This window comes from Pezoporus flaviventris, unplaced genomic scaffold (assembly GCF_033815535.1).
Source record: "Pezoporus flaviventris isolate CSIRO_AGI_PZ_B2104156 unplaced genomic scaffold, CSIRO_AGI_Pfla_v1 ptg000010l, whole genome shotgun sequence".
In the NCBI taxonomy this organism is placed as follows: domain Eukaryota; kingdom Metazoa; phylum Chordata; class Aves; order Psittaciformes; family Psittacidae; genus Pezoporus; species Pezoporus flaviventris.
Window position 1 is genome coordinate 530,404 of NW_026892558.1, and position 13,428 is coordinate 543,831.

The 13,428-nt window shown below is 41.8% G+C and overlaps 1 protein-coding gene across 1 annotated transcript in view; it reads right to left on the reverse strand.

Annotated features, from left to right (window-relative positions):
• Positions 1–13,428, reverse strand: part of DCC (DCC netrin 1 receptor) — a 606,685-nt gene that overhangs the window by 370,410 nt on the left and 222,847 nt on the right. The window contains exon 2 of the mRNA XM_061450469.1: positions 10,539–10,859. Within this exon, the coding sequence (XP_061306453.1) occupies positions 10,539–10,859 (321 nt within the window). The remainder of the gene's footprint in view (positions 1–10,538; positions 10,860–13,428) is intronic.

The following is a 13,428-nucleotide window of genomic DNA, read 5'->3' on the forward strand; positions in this document are numbered from 1 at the left end:
AGAATCAGTGTGTTGACACAAATTTCATAATTTGTGATTTTCAAACTTTCATTTTAATGAGCTAAATAATGTTCATTAAGAAATTAGCTAAGATAAAAGGGACAGATATTTAAAATAATAAAATAAATAAAAAAAATAAAATAATAAAAGATATTTAGGTGTAATAAGTACCACCAATCCTGCCACTAATTATGAAAACATGGGATTGCAGAGAGGCAGGCAATCCCCTCACACAACAAACAGGAGTATTGAACAATGGCCTCAGACTTGGAAGAAGCCACTTAGAAGATTGAATAAATAAAAAACCAACTTGTTTCTGTCCAAAGATATCTCCTGCTTCAATTGTAGAATTTGAGAAACAGATGGATGGCAGGCAAGAGAACAAGGCAAAGCAATGAGACAATACAATGCAACAGAAGGAGTACTGCTTCAGAGCTCTGGCTTCAGCATTGTCTCAGCACTCATACATCAGCAAAGAAGGGTGTGAAAGGAGGACTTTGGCATATGGGTTGACTAACTATGTGCAGTTACAATTTAAACTGGCAGAAGCAACAGCACCGTAATTGTCCAGCCGTCTCCTTTGGGATACCTTCCCAGCAGAGCTGTAATCCAGCAGCACGGCTCACATCATGAGGAACTGCCCAAGCCAAGAAGATAGCACTAAGTGACTAGAGAGACAAAATAAGATGAAATGTGGTGCCCTGGTACAATGAAAGTTGTTTCAGACTGGCAATCAAAAGCCCTGATGCACGCATACCCTTTGCTCTGCTAAAAGTGGAAAATAAACATGTGAAAGAGTAAATTTAGCTCAGAGTATCTGGATTTCTACTTGGCCCTCAGAGTGGAGGAGAGGGGAAAACAGTGGAGCTTTGATGGTTCTGAATCCAGATGCAGTTTTGTTGGAGCGACAGAATGGGAGCCATGCCTCTGCCATTGCCTTGAGGATCCTAGAGGACTCACTGCATTAATGCAGATGAACAGATAGCTTTTTATTTTTTGTATTAAACATAGAGTTAATTACTCCTCCTCCTGGCAGAAAGCGTACCCACAAGCAACGTGGATAGATACACATGAAGAAATGTACAACTGGAGCAGTCCTCAGGAGTCCGCTCCTCCCAAGTCACTCCCTACATTAAGTCAACTACAGAAGTAAAATTAAAAAGTGATGAAAGTGTCCTATTAGTGTCTTGGTTTTCAGGCACTTGAATGTGAGGTGGAATATTAGCAAAGATTACCTTCAGACATGACCTACTACTTTGCTCGCTATTTTAAAATCAATGGAACATAATGGTACAGAGAGTTGGAAGAGAAAAATGAGTGTAAGCCAGAACTGTGCGTTAACTGGACACCACAGAGGCTGTCACAGACATGCTTCTTTTTGCCCTCATCTCCATGGGACCCTAAAGTCTCTGGACTCTTAGGCATAACTGATTAGTTGTACTGTATCTAGATTATACCATACCTAAATCATAGAATAATTAGGGTTGGAAAGGACTTTAAGATCATCTAGCTCCAACCCCCCTGCCATGGGCAGGGACACCTTACGCTAAACCATATCACGCAAGGCCTTGTCCAGCCTGGCCTTGAACACTGTCAGGGATGAAGCATTCACAACCTCCCTGGGCAACCCATTCCAGTGCCTCACCACCCTAACAGGAAAGAATTTCCTCCTTATATCCAATCTAAACTTCCCTTAAGTTTTAACCCATCACCCCTTGTCCTATCACTACAGTCCCTAATGAAGAGTCCCTCCCCAGCATCCCTATAGGCCCCCTTCAGATACTGGAAGCTGCTATGAGGTCTGCACGCAGCCTTCTCTTCTCCAGGCTGAACAGCCCCAACTTTCTCAGCCTGTCTTCATACAGGAGGTGCTCCAGCCCCTGATCGTCCTCGTGGCCTCCTCTGGACTTGTTCCAACAGTTCCATGTCCTTTTTATGTTGAGGACACCAGAACTGCACACAGTGCTCCAGGTGAGGTCTCACAAGAGCAGAGTAGAGGGGCAGGATCACCTCCTTCGACCTGCTGGTCACGCTCCTTTGGATGCAGCCCAGGATACGGTTGCTTTCTGGGCTGCAAGCACACACTGAAGCTGGCTCATGTTCATTTTCTCATTGACCAACACCTGCAGGTCCTTCTCCTTGGGCTGCTCTGAATCTCTTCTCTGCCCAACCTGTAGCTGTGCCAATATAGTGCTCAGCCTTTTCTACTTCTTGGCCTTTGGGGCCACTTTCTCTCTGATTCTTCACCCAAAAGGCTTTGATGACTGGCTCCGAAGACTCCAAAACTATTCCTTCTACCTGTCCAGAGTGAAGAATTCAGTATTTTTAGTAATGGGGCAGAAGCTGGCTGCTGTGTTTGTCTGGGCACTAGAAGTCAGTAGATATGTATGATAAAAAGCTAATAATTCTCTTCAAAACCACTCAGTGCTTAGCAGAAACTGTGATTACATGGACCTGTTAAAATGAGTCTGTGAAGATGCTGCGAGGGCTGGAGCAGCTCTGCTCTGGAGCCAGGCTGAGAGAGCTGGGCTGGGGCAGCCTGGAGAAGAGAAGGCTCCTGAAGGGGAGACCTGAGAGCAGCTCCAGTGCCTGAAGGGGCTGCAGGAAACATGGAGAGGGGCTTGGGACAAGGGCCTATAGGGACAGGCCAAGGGGAATGGCTTTAACCTGCCCGAGGGGAGACTGAGATGAGCTCTTAGGCAGAAGCTCTTTGCTGTGAGGGTGCTGAGGCGCTGGCACAGGGTGCCCAGAGAAGCTGTGGCTGCCCCATCTCTGCCACTGTTCTGAGGCCAAAGCATTCTATGATTCTATGATTACGAAGAGCAGCCTGTCACTAAAAGCAGCTGGTTACTTTTAAATATTCAGTGGACTGGGTATTCAAGATATGTTCTGCTATTCAGTAAGTATCCAAGTATCTTGCCTTATACCAGACACTAAGATTACTCCCAAGTAAATAAAGCCATCACATACAAACGTTGTGCCAGGCAATGAGAAATCCCATCACAGCTTAGCACAGGAAAGTAGAGAGACCTGGAGCAGCTCCACATATGGAAGAGGCAAATAGAGGACCTGCTTCAGTTCCACCAGACTAAATGTGGGACAAACACACAGAAGAATTAAGGATGTCGCTCACAGCCTGTTGCACAAGACTGATTATACAGAACAGAAACTTTTCCCATGGTTTTTCACCTTATACAAATAATAACCATGAATAATGTTGAAAATGACCACTTAAAGAAAAAAAACAATCAGTGATTGCATCAAAATGACAACTACCTTACTAGATATGCTGGCATTTCGTTTGGGGCTTTTTGATCACTTGTACCCCTGCACCCTCATTTACACCAAAGAAAACTGCATCTTATACCAAACCATGACAAGACAGTGGAAAAATACAGGAACCAAAACGGAGAGTGGCATGTAAAGAGTCAAATATTTACCTGATTTTCTGGTATGTCCTTTCACATTTCAGATCAGCTTTTAAATACAAGCATGCTAATGAGCTTTAATGGCATGACAGAGTACACATTTGTGGACTCATTTGCAGGTGGATCTTGCAAATACAACAAAGGAACATTAAGCAGCAATAGCATGGTGTGAGCACTTGGAAATCATCCATTCCATTAACTAAAAAAAATTATAAAGCACTACAGGTCATCAAGTGATGTAAAAAGTGGTCCCATGGGCATATATTTTTATGGCAAGGAGAAAAAAAAAAAAGAACATATAAATCATCTTGCTAGTCATTAAACAGTGGACTTACCCAAGCCCTCATTGATTCCCCAGCAAATCTCTATGCACCAGTACACACTGTGTGCTGGAGTACATACTAATGTACAGGAATGCTGTATGTATTCATGCAAAATATGAATATAAATATAAATATATATATATGAATATAAAAAGAGGAAAACCTCTTGGCTGAAAGTTCATAAACATCCATCTGCCTTTCTGAATTCACTGTCAAGGGGTGATACTTGTAATCTAAGCTTTCTAGCTACACAGCCGTAATGTCTGTTCTACAGTTATTGACTTGCTTTTTTTTATTATTATTTTATTTTTCCATTTATCAAGAAAATCAATTTTTGGAGCTCCAAAATGAGTTTGTGAGGGAAGTAAAGTTTGTTTTAGTTTTGTTCACTACATTTATTATGGTTTATGAATTCACATTAAATAGCTTAAAGTCTCCTGGGGTTAGGATGGGGTGAAGAATGGGAAGAATGTAAACCCATGGGATGAGATAAGAACAGTCCAGTAACTACAGTATAATACAAAACTGCTACTATTACCACTAATAATGATAAGGGAAATAACAATGAGAGAGAATATAAAACTAAAAGGGGAAATGAAAAAAAAAACAACCCATAAACACAAGTGATGCACAATACAATTGCTCAGCACCCCTCAAATGACACCCAGCCCAACCTGAGCAGTGATCTGGGCCTTCCGGGAGACTTCACCCAGTTTCTATACTGGGCATGATGTGCTGTGGGATGGAATACCCCTTTGGCTACTTTGGGTCGGGTGTCCTGACTCTGCTTCCTCCCTGCTTCTCGTACCCCTCTTCACTGGCAGAGCATGAGAGACTGAAAAATCCTTGATCAGGATAAGCACTACTGAGCAACTAAAACATCAGTGTGTTGCCAGCATTGTTCTCAGACTAAAGCCAAAACACAGCACTGAAACAGCTACTAGGAAGGAGAAAAAAAAAAAACAACTTACAGCTGAAACCAGGACAACCACATTTTGTTTACCCAATGCAGTATTTTCTAAATTTTGTTATTGCAGATTTTCCATGTTTATCCCATAGTTTCTTAGAGCCAATACCTCCCAGTGTTATTCTAAATGATTGATTTTCAACCTTAGTTCATTAAAATCCAAAAATGCTGGTAGGCAATAGCATCTAATGTTGTATTTCATAATGTATCACTTTTCTTTGCGCACTTATACAGATCTTTCAGAATGACCAGTGGATTTATAATATTCTGAAAATAATTCAGTGTTACACCTTCATTGTTTTCCTAAGTGAGGAGTTGAATTTCTTCACACCTGAAAGATCTTAACCTTAGGTTCAACAGCTGGCCCAGCACCTAGACTTGTGTTACTCAAATATTGGGTCCAGTATTGTTTAACTTGTTCATCGATTACTTGGATGAAAGGATAGAGTGCCTCCTCTGCATGAGGATATGGAACTGGGAAGAGTGGCTCACACTCCAGGGTGCTGTGCTCTCCTTCAGAAGGATCTGGACACTCCTGAGAGATGGGCAGAGAGGACCCTTTTGGAATGGAAGTTTTGAAAGCCCTGTGAACGCAGGGTCCTGCACCTGGGGAGGAATAGCCCCACACACCAGTACAGGATGGGGTCTGACCTGCTGGGAAGCAGCTCTACAGAGAGGGACCTGGGAGTCCTTGGTGGACAACAAGTTGCCCATAAGCCAGCAATGGGACTTTTCAGCCAAGAAGATCAATGGTGTCTCAGGCTGCATTAGGAAGAGCTTTGCCTGCAGATTGAGGGAGGTGATCATCCCTTTCTGCTCAGTCCTGATGAGGCCTCACATGGAATACTGTAACCGGTTCTGGGCTCGCCGGTACAAGACAGACAAGTACAGTGTAGGGCTATGAGAACGATGAGGGGTCTGGAGCATCTTCCATGCAAGAAAAGGCTGAAGGAGCTGGGCCTGTTCAGCATGGAGAAGATTTCAGGAGGTTCTGATAAATTTATACAAGTGTCTGAAGGGAGGGTGTCTGGATGACGGAACCAGACTCTTCTCCATGATGACAAGAAATAGGATGAGAGGCAACAGGCATAAATTAAACCACAGGAAGTTCCACCTGAACATAAGAACTTCTTTACTCCGAGTGTGACTGAGTATTGGAACAGGCTGCCCAGAGAGGCCATGGAGTCTCCATCCCTGAGATATTCAAGACCTGTCTGGTCACAGGCCTCAGCAATGTGCTCTGGGTGACCCTGCTTGAGCAGGGAGGCTTGACTAGATGACCTCCAGTGTCCTTTCCAACCTCATCCATTCTGTGAAGTGTGGCAGTGCTGTTACAAAAACAGCAGCACAGCACAAAGTGCAGTCACAATAAATACAAGGCTGTAATCTCTAAGTCCAGTTACCTTGTGTCTTTGGAATCTCCTGGTGTTCTATCTAGACAAGTACAAAGCAAAATTTTGATTCTTAGCAGTACAATTATAAACCAGTTCATGGTTCATTTTACTTGGGGTTGTTTAAATTATTCCTCTAATACTGATGAAGCAACCTGTAAAACACCATGGCACAAACGGCACTCTCACATTCAGAGCTGAGGAATACACTGATGGTGCCAAACACTGTTTAAAAGCATTTTAAAATCCTCTAAAGCTCTTGAAGAAATAAGTTATTGCTTGACTAGCAGGTTTTTGGGAGCATTTGGACCAACTTTCAGCTGAAGGGGAAATATGACTAATGGGTTTTGTTAATTCTCTGGTACTTGCTCAACTCATGCAATAAGCAACACTGCAGCAACACTTTGAGAAATCCCCTATTTCTTGCCTGGATATTAACCTTCAGATCAACCAGAAAGCTCTTTCCACAATAAAGAGAAGGCTAGTGAGACTGTACTTAAGCTACCATCTAGTGACACATGCCATAACACTGCCTTAAAAATTCTTCATGAGATTAAATCTTTCAGGAGCTCAAAGGGCTCCTTAAAGCTGGCCAGCTGCACTTTTACACTGACCTCATCAGATAGGAGATATTTTCAATTACTTTGACAAAGCATGCCCTAACTATTCTTTTAGAGAGTTGGTTGTTGTGTTTTGGTTTTCTTTCCCTCTCCATCCTCCAAAATAACCTCTGATTTCAGCCAGGACTGCAGAGAATGAAACGCTGTAAGTACGAGGTAAGGAAGACAAATTGAAAAAGAAAAACTAATTAAAAGTCATCTAAATGTCCAAATGCTTCACTCACAACAAGATTTTATTGACACACAGCCCATGTTGGTGACTGGTACAGAATTCAGGTGAACTGGAAATGTTCAAAGCCAGGTTGGATAGGGCTTGGAGCAACCTGGTGTAGAAGAGGGTGTCCCTGCCTGTGGCAAGGATTGGAACTGGATGAGTTTTAAGGTCCCTTCCAACACAAACTATTCAGTGATTCTATGATTCTGTGATACTCATTGTTCTACAGACTCTAGGAATCTGCTACTGATGATTACCAAAGCCAGAACATTGGTCTGAATGGATCTATAGCTGTGATGTAGATTGTCTGTTGTTTGGTTTGTTTTTTACAAGGCTATTACAAATAATTTCCAGCATAATTTTCTAATTAAAAATCATCACAACCACACACAAAAGAATTCCTATCTCATCGCACTGGTTTCCAAGGGACTGGATGCTGAAGTTCAGGACTTTCCCTATAAAGGAACCTTTGATTCCACTTTTTATCTTCCTCTGAATGACTAACATTTCAGATCAACAGTAAAGCCAGAAACTTTGACAGATTGATGCTGCAGCAGTCTATAAACAGAGAGATAGAACAGGGCAGTGTGGTTTCTGTCTGAAATCCCACCAATTACTGGAAATACCGATAATCAGTAGTCTGTTAAATTGGGAGTTTTAATAAGACACTGGAAAAGGAAGCAGCTCGCGGTTTCTCTCCAGTGCTTTCATTTCCATTTCAGCCTGGAATACTTTTACAGCTGGAGCATGTCAGGGCTGTAAGGACCCTCAAGAAGTTCTTAGAAACACTGTATTTTCCCCATACATGGCAGGCTTCATGCATAAAATTCTTGACTGATTAAGAACAGTTTTCATTTGCTACATTTTATTTATTGAAACCACTTTAAGACATGAAAGTATAAGGGGAAGGGCTTTTAAAGGGCAATATACTTTCAGTAACCCTGAACAGCCTGTTCCATGCAGAGCTGTTACCTTTTAGCGATGATTGCTTTATTGACTGTTAATGCTTTAAATAGCATTGGGAAAACACATTGAGTCTTTACTGCAAGAAAGAAAGATCTATGTCCCTTATACATGCCCCTGGTTTGGTAATTTCAACCTACAAAGACATAAATGTTGATGAATTGTATGTTGCCAAACAGCACAGTAAGCACTTAAAATGCTATGAACAGGCCTACAGTTTCAAAGTGATACTACCAAAGGTTAGATTGTAATTTGGTGACAGAATGTTTTCCTACAGCCTACCTGAAATATTAAAGATCACAATCCTTCCTTTAAAATCTTGAAAGAATAAAATCTTGCACAATGGGAGACTAAGTGAAAAGAGGATTTGTACTGTTGACATGAACACAATCTTCCACTCCTGAAGACAGTGCAATCACACATGCCATCATCAACTTTGGATGAGAACATCGGGCTGTCCAGAAAGTCTGTTTAGCAGGAGTATCTTGTACATCATACAATAGATCAGTAAGATTCAGTTTTCAAGGGTTAGAATATTGAACACAGCTCTCCTACCCCAACCATCATCTGTGTAGTAAGAGGACGTTTACTTGCTCTGCCAAGCAATGATTTAACACAACATACAGGAGAGTGAGACCTTCATTTCTCCTCTTGCCCTCTCTTCCTTACTCTGTCGTGTTTCCATCTGCCAGTGCCCCGAGTCAATGACATTCTGCCAACACTGCACACTGACTCCCTCAAAAAATACTCCGCAACCCAACACAGAAATTCTGCTCACTCAGGAATACATGTCCTTCAGAGAGCAAAATAACGATTTCTGCTTGAAGAAGTTGTTGCTAATTTTAAATGCCATACACCCTATGTTTCACCTTACAATATGCACCATTTTCACATGATCAGAAAAGAAATAAAAACCAGAGTCATCAAGGCCCCTACAGAGATCATCCAAGCCCAGTGCCCTGCAGAAAGCAGGGGCAGCTTCCAGCAGCTTGTGGGTCATGAGTATCTCCAAGGTGGAGCCTCCATAGTCTGCCTGGGCAGCTGTTGTACTAAAAATACTTAAACAACTATCCAGTATTTAATTTTGGGCACACTGCATCTTGTCCCATTCACTGTCTTTCCAATATTGAAAACTCGATCAGTTGTCCCAGTTTCAGCTCCCCCAAGCCCAAACTGCCCACCATCACTGCAGGGATATGAGATCAGGACCTGACACAAAAAGCACAGTTCTTCCTACAAAAATCTCAAAATTACAGAGCTGTATGCGCCACAGGGAACACATACATATATGCATTCACTTAAAAAAGAGTAATTGAAGTTATTTTATTAGTTAGTGGTTGCCAGTAACCAAGATCAAGGCCAAATAACAACTTGAACTGGCAAAAAGTCCTACTTCACAAAGCAAGGCTCTGCAGGCTATCCCTGAAGGAGAAACTTGGTAACAGAATGACCAATTTCTTTGCATCTGTGGGGTTCTCCATCACTTTGGGTAGGAGTCATAGCATAGCAGCACATAAACTGCTGATGATGTTAGGTTAAGTGACCAGAGATTCATACAGAAAAGTGGTGAGGAGGAGATAGATTAGGAAAGAGCTGACTCTTATTTCCTGTTTTAATCTGATACCATGAGAAAATATGGCTTTTCTAGCTGGTGGAGAAGGGTTTGGAGGAGGGGAAGTGGTTCTTCAAAAAGAACCATAAGACTGAAAAAGGCACCTAGTTCATGAGGGACTGTCCAGACCAGCTGAGAAGAGCTGCCTGGACTCCCTCCCAGTGCAACTGGTAAGAGTTTAGGAACACACAGGATGACAAAAAGTTGTAAAACTCCTGACTGAACTAGACTGAACTTCAGTTTTATCTCACATCCTTGTGTTGTTCAAAATGTTGCATGACAGCAAGACTAGGTAGTGCTTAGACTGGATGCCTGGAGAAAAGTACTTCTCTTTTGATTTGACGGATTTTCAAATGTTTTTTCCCCAATAATTAGACAATTGAGGACTCACTACATCCTTCTACAGACTGATGAAGAGGCAAAAGACTCCTTCAAAACTTCAGACAAACATGATTCACGAAGATATCTGTGAAGTCAACGAGAAGACGCAAACGTTCTCAAATGCCTGGTAACAAACTTCTGTTCCTTTTGCAATATACCTACACAAGCACTTTGAAAGAAATACAAAGAGGCTGCCAGTTCCAATAAGCTCTGCAATGAGTTCTCTTCTACAAAAAAGTTCCTAAACAATAAAAATTTGTACATTTAGTGCCTTACAGAAGTTTGGGGGGGGGGGAGGAGGGGGAGGAGGAAAGGAGGGTTGTAATCTTCAATTCATCAGAAAAGCAGTTAATTCCAAACTTCAGAGGTTTTATCTGTTTTGAAGACAATAAATATGCAGTAGATAAAGCAACAAAGAGGTGATTAGACATATTTAAACAAGAATAATACCTTGTCAGAAATAAATTACTGTCATAGAAGTGTCATATCTAGCTTTACTTCTTTTGAAGAGGGGGAGAAAAGAAAACCCAAAGCACTCGAAATGCTTTTATGTGCACTTTTTGCTCCTGTTTTTTAAGAAAGCATGTTCTTACAAAGAGTATTTCCAGCAACCCAAAAGGTAGGAATGTTTCTCCCTACCTGCTACCATGACCTTAGCTGTGCGACTGATGATAGCTCCAATGCCTTCTAGAGATGCTTCACACTGGTAGAGACCTTCGTCTGGCTTGTGGTGTCTGGAGTGGACTATGTTTTGTATCAGGAGTGATCCGTTTGCCAGTTGCTGTCTCCTTTCATCTACTGCCAGGTTCAAGAAGACGGCGTCTTTCTTCCATTTAATAACTGGGGCTCCTTGATCTGATTCTGCAACGCAGTTCAGAAGCACATTGCTTCCACGCATGGTGACAGCATCTGAAGGCTCAGTCAAGAATTTCAGTGCTGTAAAAGCCTTAAACTGTGAACCTGAAACAGCAAAGCCATAAGAGACAGCGAGTAAATATTGGTTATACATTTCTGTGCAGGAAGGAACATACTGTATTAGATACAGAAACTCAGTATAAGGAGCTACAATACAACCCCCATAGGCATCACAGACGCAGCTGGCAAAGAAAAGAAAGTAGGCTATGTTTCTCTGCAAATTATTAACACATGCAAAAAAATCCCAAACACAAATCATATGTTTGTTCCATCAAAACATATCTGTAGATAAATTGGTCTTTTATTTATAAAACACAGAGATAAAGCAAAGTTAAAAATCTATATAACTATATGAGATGCAGATTGGCATAAAATCACCATACATCTTGAAGTTTACTTGGAGAATTGAATTCCTTACAAAGGACCTTCTCTGGCCAAATGTCCTAAGATGCATTTCAACGTGACAAGCACAAAAATAGTGTTGGACCTCGCATGCTTTCCTCCCATTTATTTGATAATAGTAAACACAGCAAGACTGCAGCCTCACCATCTACCCAACACAGTGCCCAAACCCTTGGCCTCATGGATCATTTTTCACCTCATCAGAATGATGCTCTCCTCACTAGAACATTCCCCTCACTGTAACTAGTCTGGCCACTGGTTTCCAGTGAGACGAGACAGACTATGCGAGCATGTCTTTTGTACAGAGGAGACTCAGGGGAGCTGTTGAGCCAATGCCCAAGAGGCAACCATCCCTACCACAGCACTGAAAACCTGAGATTTTTTCCTTCTGCAAGGATACAGGGGCTTTAGACAAGGGCCTGTAGGGACAGGCCAAAGGGAATGGCTTTAACCTGCCTGAGGGGAGACTGAGATGAGCTCTTAGGCAGAAGCTCTTTGCTGTGAGGGTGCTGAGGCGCTGGCACAGGGTGCCCAGAGAAGCTGTGGCTGCCCCATCCCTGGCAGTGTTCAAGGCCAGGTTGGACATAAGGGCTTGGAGCAAGCTGCTCTAGTGGAAGGGGTCCCTGCCTGTGGCAGGGGTTGGAACTGGATGAGTTTTAAGGTCCCTTCCAACAAAAACCAGTCTGGGATTCTACAGCAAATCATAGAATCATAGAATAGTTAGGGTTGGAAAGGACCTTAAGATCATCCAGTTCCATCCCCCTGTTATGGGCAGGGACACCTCACACTAAACCATGGCACCCAAGGTTCTGTCCAACCTGGCCTTGAATACCACCAGGGATGGAACATTCACAGCCTCCCTGGACAGCCTATTCCAGTGCCTCACCACCCTCACAGTAAAGAATTTCTTCCTTATATCCAATCTAAACTTCCCCTGTTTAAGTTTTAAATTCGCCTGTAAAGGCAGAGGGAGATGGTCTCAGACCACAGCTACAATATAAAATCTGCTACAGGAGAAAAAAAATAATTATTAAACTGCTTGAGAACATGTGGATGCAGTTCCACAAAAAAAAAAAAACACAACTGAAAGAAACACGAAGTGGTCCTTTATCTCTACTGCATCAAGCATTTTCTAATGATTGACCAGCAGGCAAAGCACACACAACATGTATTTTTAGATCACGCAGTTTTCTCAAGTCAGAGTGGCTATGCTTGAGAAAGTTTCCACTATATCATAGTAAAATCAATGGTTTTGACACACTGCTTGCCTATCTCCCCCAGTCCAGGGGCAGCAGATCCAAGGGTTTCCTGGTTTAGATGTCAAGCTCTGGTTCCCAGACAGACAGGCTGCTCCCCAACTTCCACCCAACACACAAAGTGATGCCAGCAGTAGCACCACTGTTGTGTGCTCCCATGCACTGGGAATGGAGTTTTCAGAAAGCTGCATGTGAATGCAAAAGTGGCTTTTATTGCTTTTCGTACGAAATTAATGAATCCTTTTACCTCATTAGAGCAAATGAAGACAAATAAAAGGATTCAAAAGTCCTAAGAAAACAATTAATTAATTCAATTTTATACCTCAAACCAAAGATTTCTATGAATATATGTAACAGTGCATAAACAGCTACTTGGCATTTTCTTTACAGAAATTAATTTTATTGTCAAGTGCTTAGTTCCACCTATACACTAATTGGCGTAGCCGGGTATCAGATTTTCCTTCAAAGCAAATACAGAAAAAAGTGTGGCTTCAAAAACTTAATAACAGTTAGCAAAGGAGAAACAAGAGCTGAGAAACTCAATTTGAAGAGTACTTCAGACACAATAAGAACACCACCATTAGAACTTAGAATAAAATGTAATGTCTAATAACCTCAAGAAGGGTAGTCAAATTCTGATTTATTTTTCATATGCGTTGTAATGCTCTGATTTCAGTTACTTGAAGCATAATGTCAGCATCAGGCCTGAAAGCTTGGCACTTTTGCCCTAGAACATAGGTAATATTAAGGAAGTATATTTACAATGTGTGAAAGAGTAACTCTAAAAAGCATGTGTTCCTTTCCCTTCTCCCAAAGGCAACTGTGTTCTGTTTGTAAATCGCAGCTTCTTGTTGGACATTTTATTTATGTCACCACCATTTATAACACATTTTAACACAGCTGTTTATGACAGCATGTTAATGATTTTATGTGGCTATTATCACAAGTAAATAATC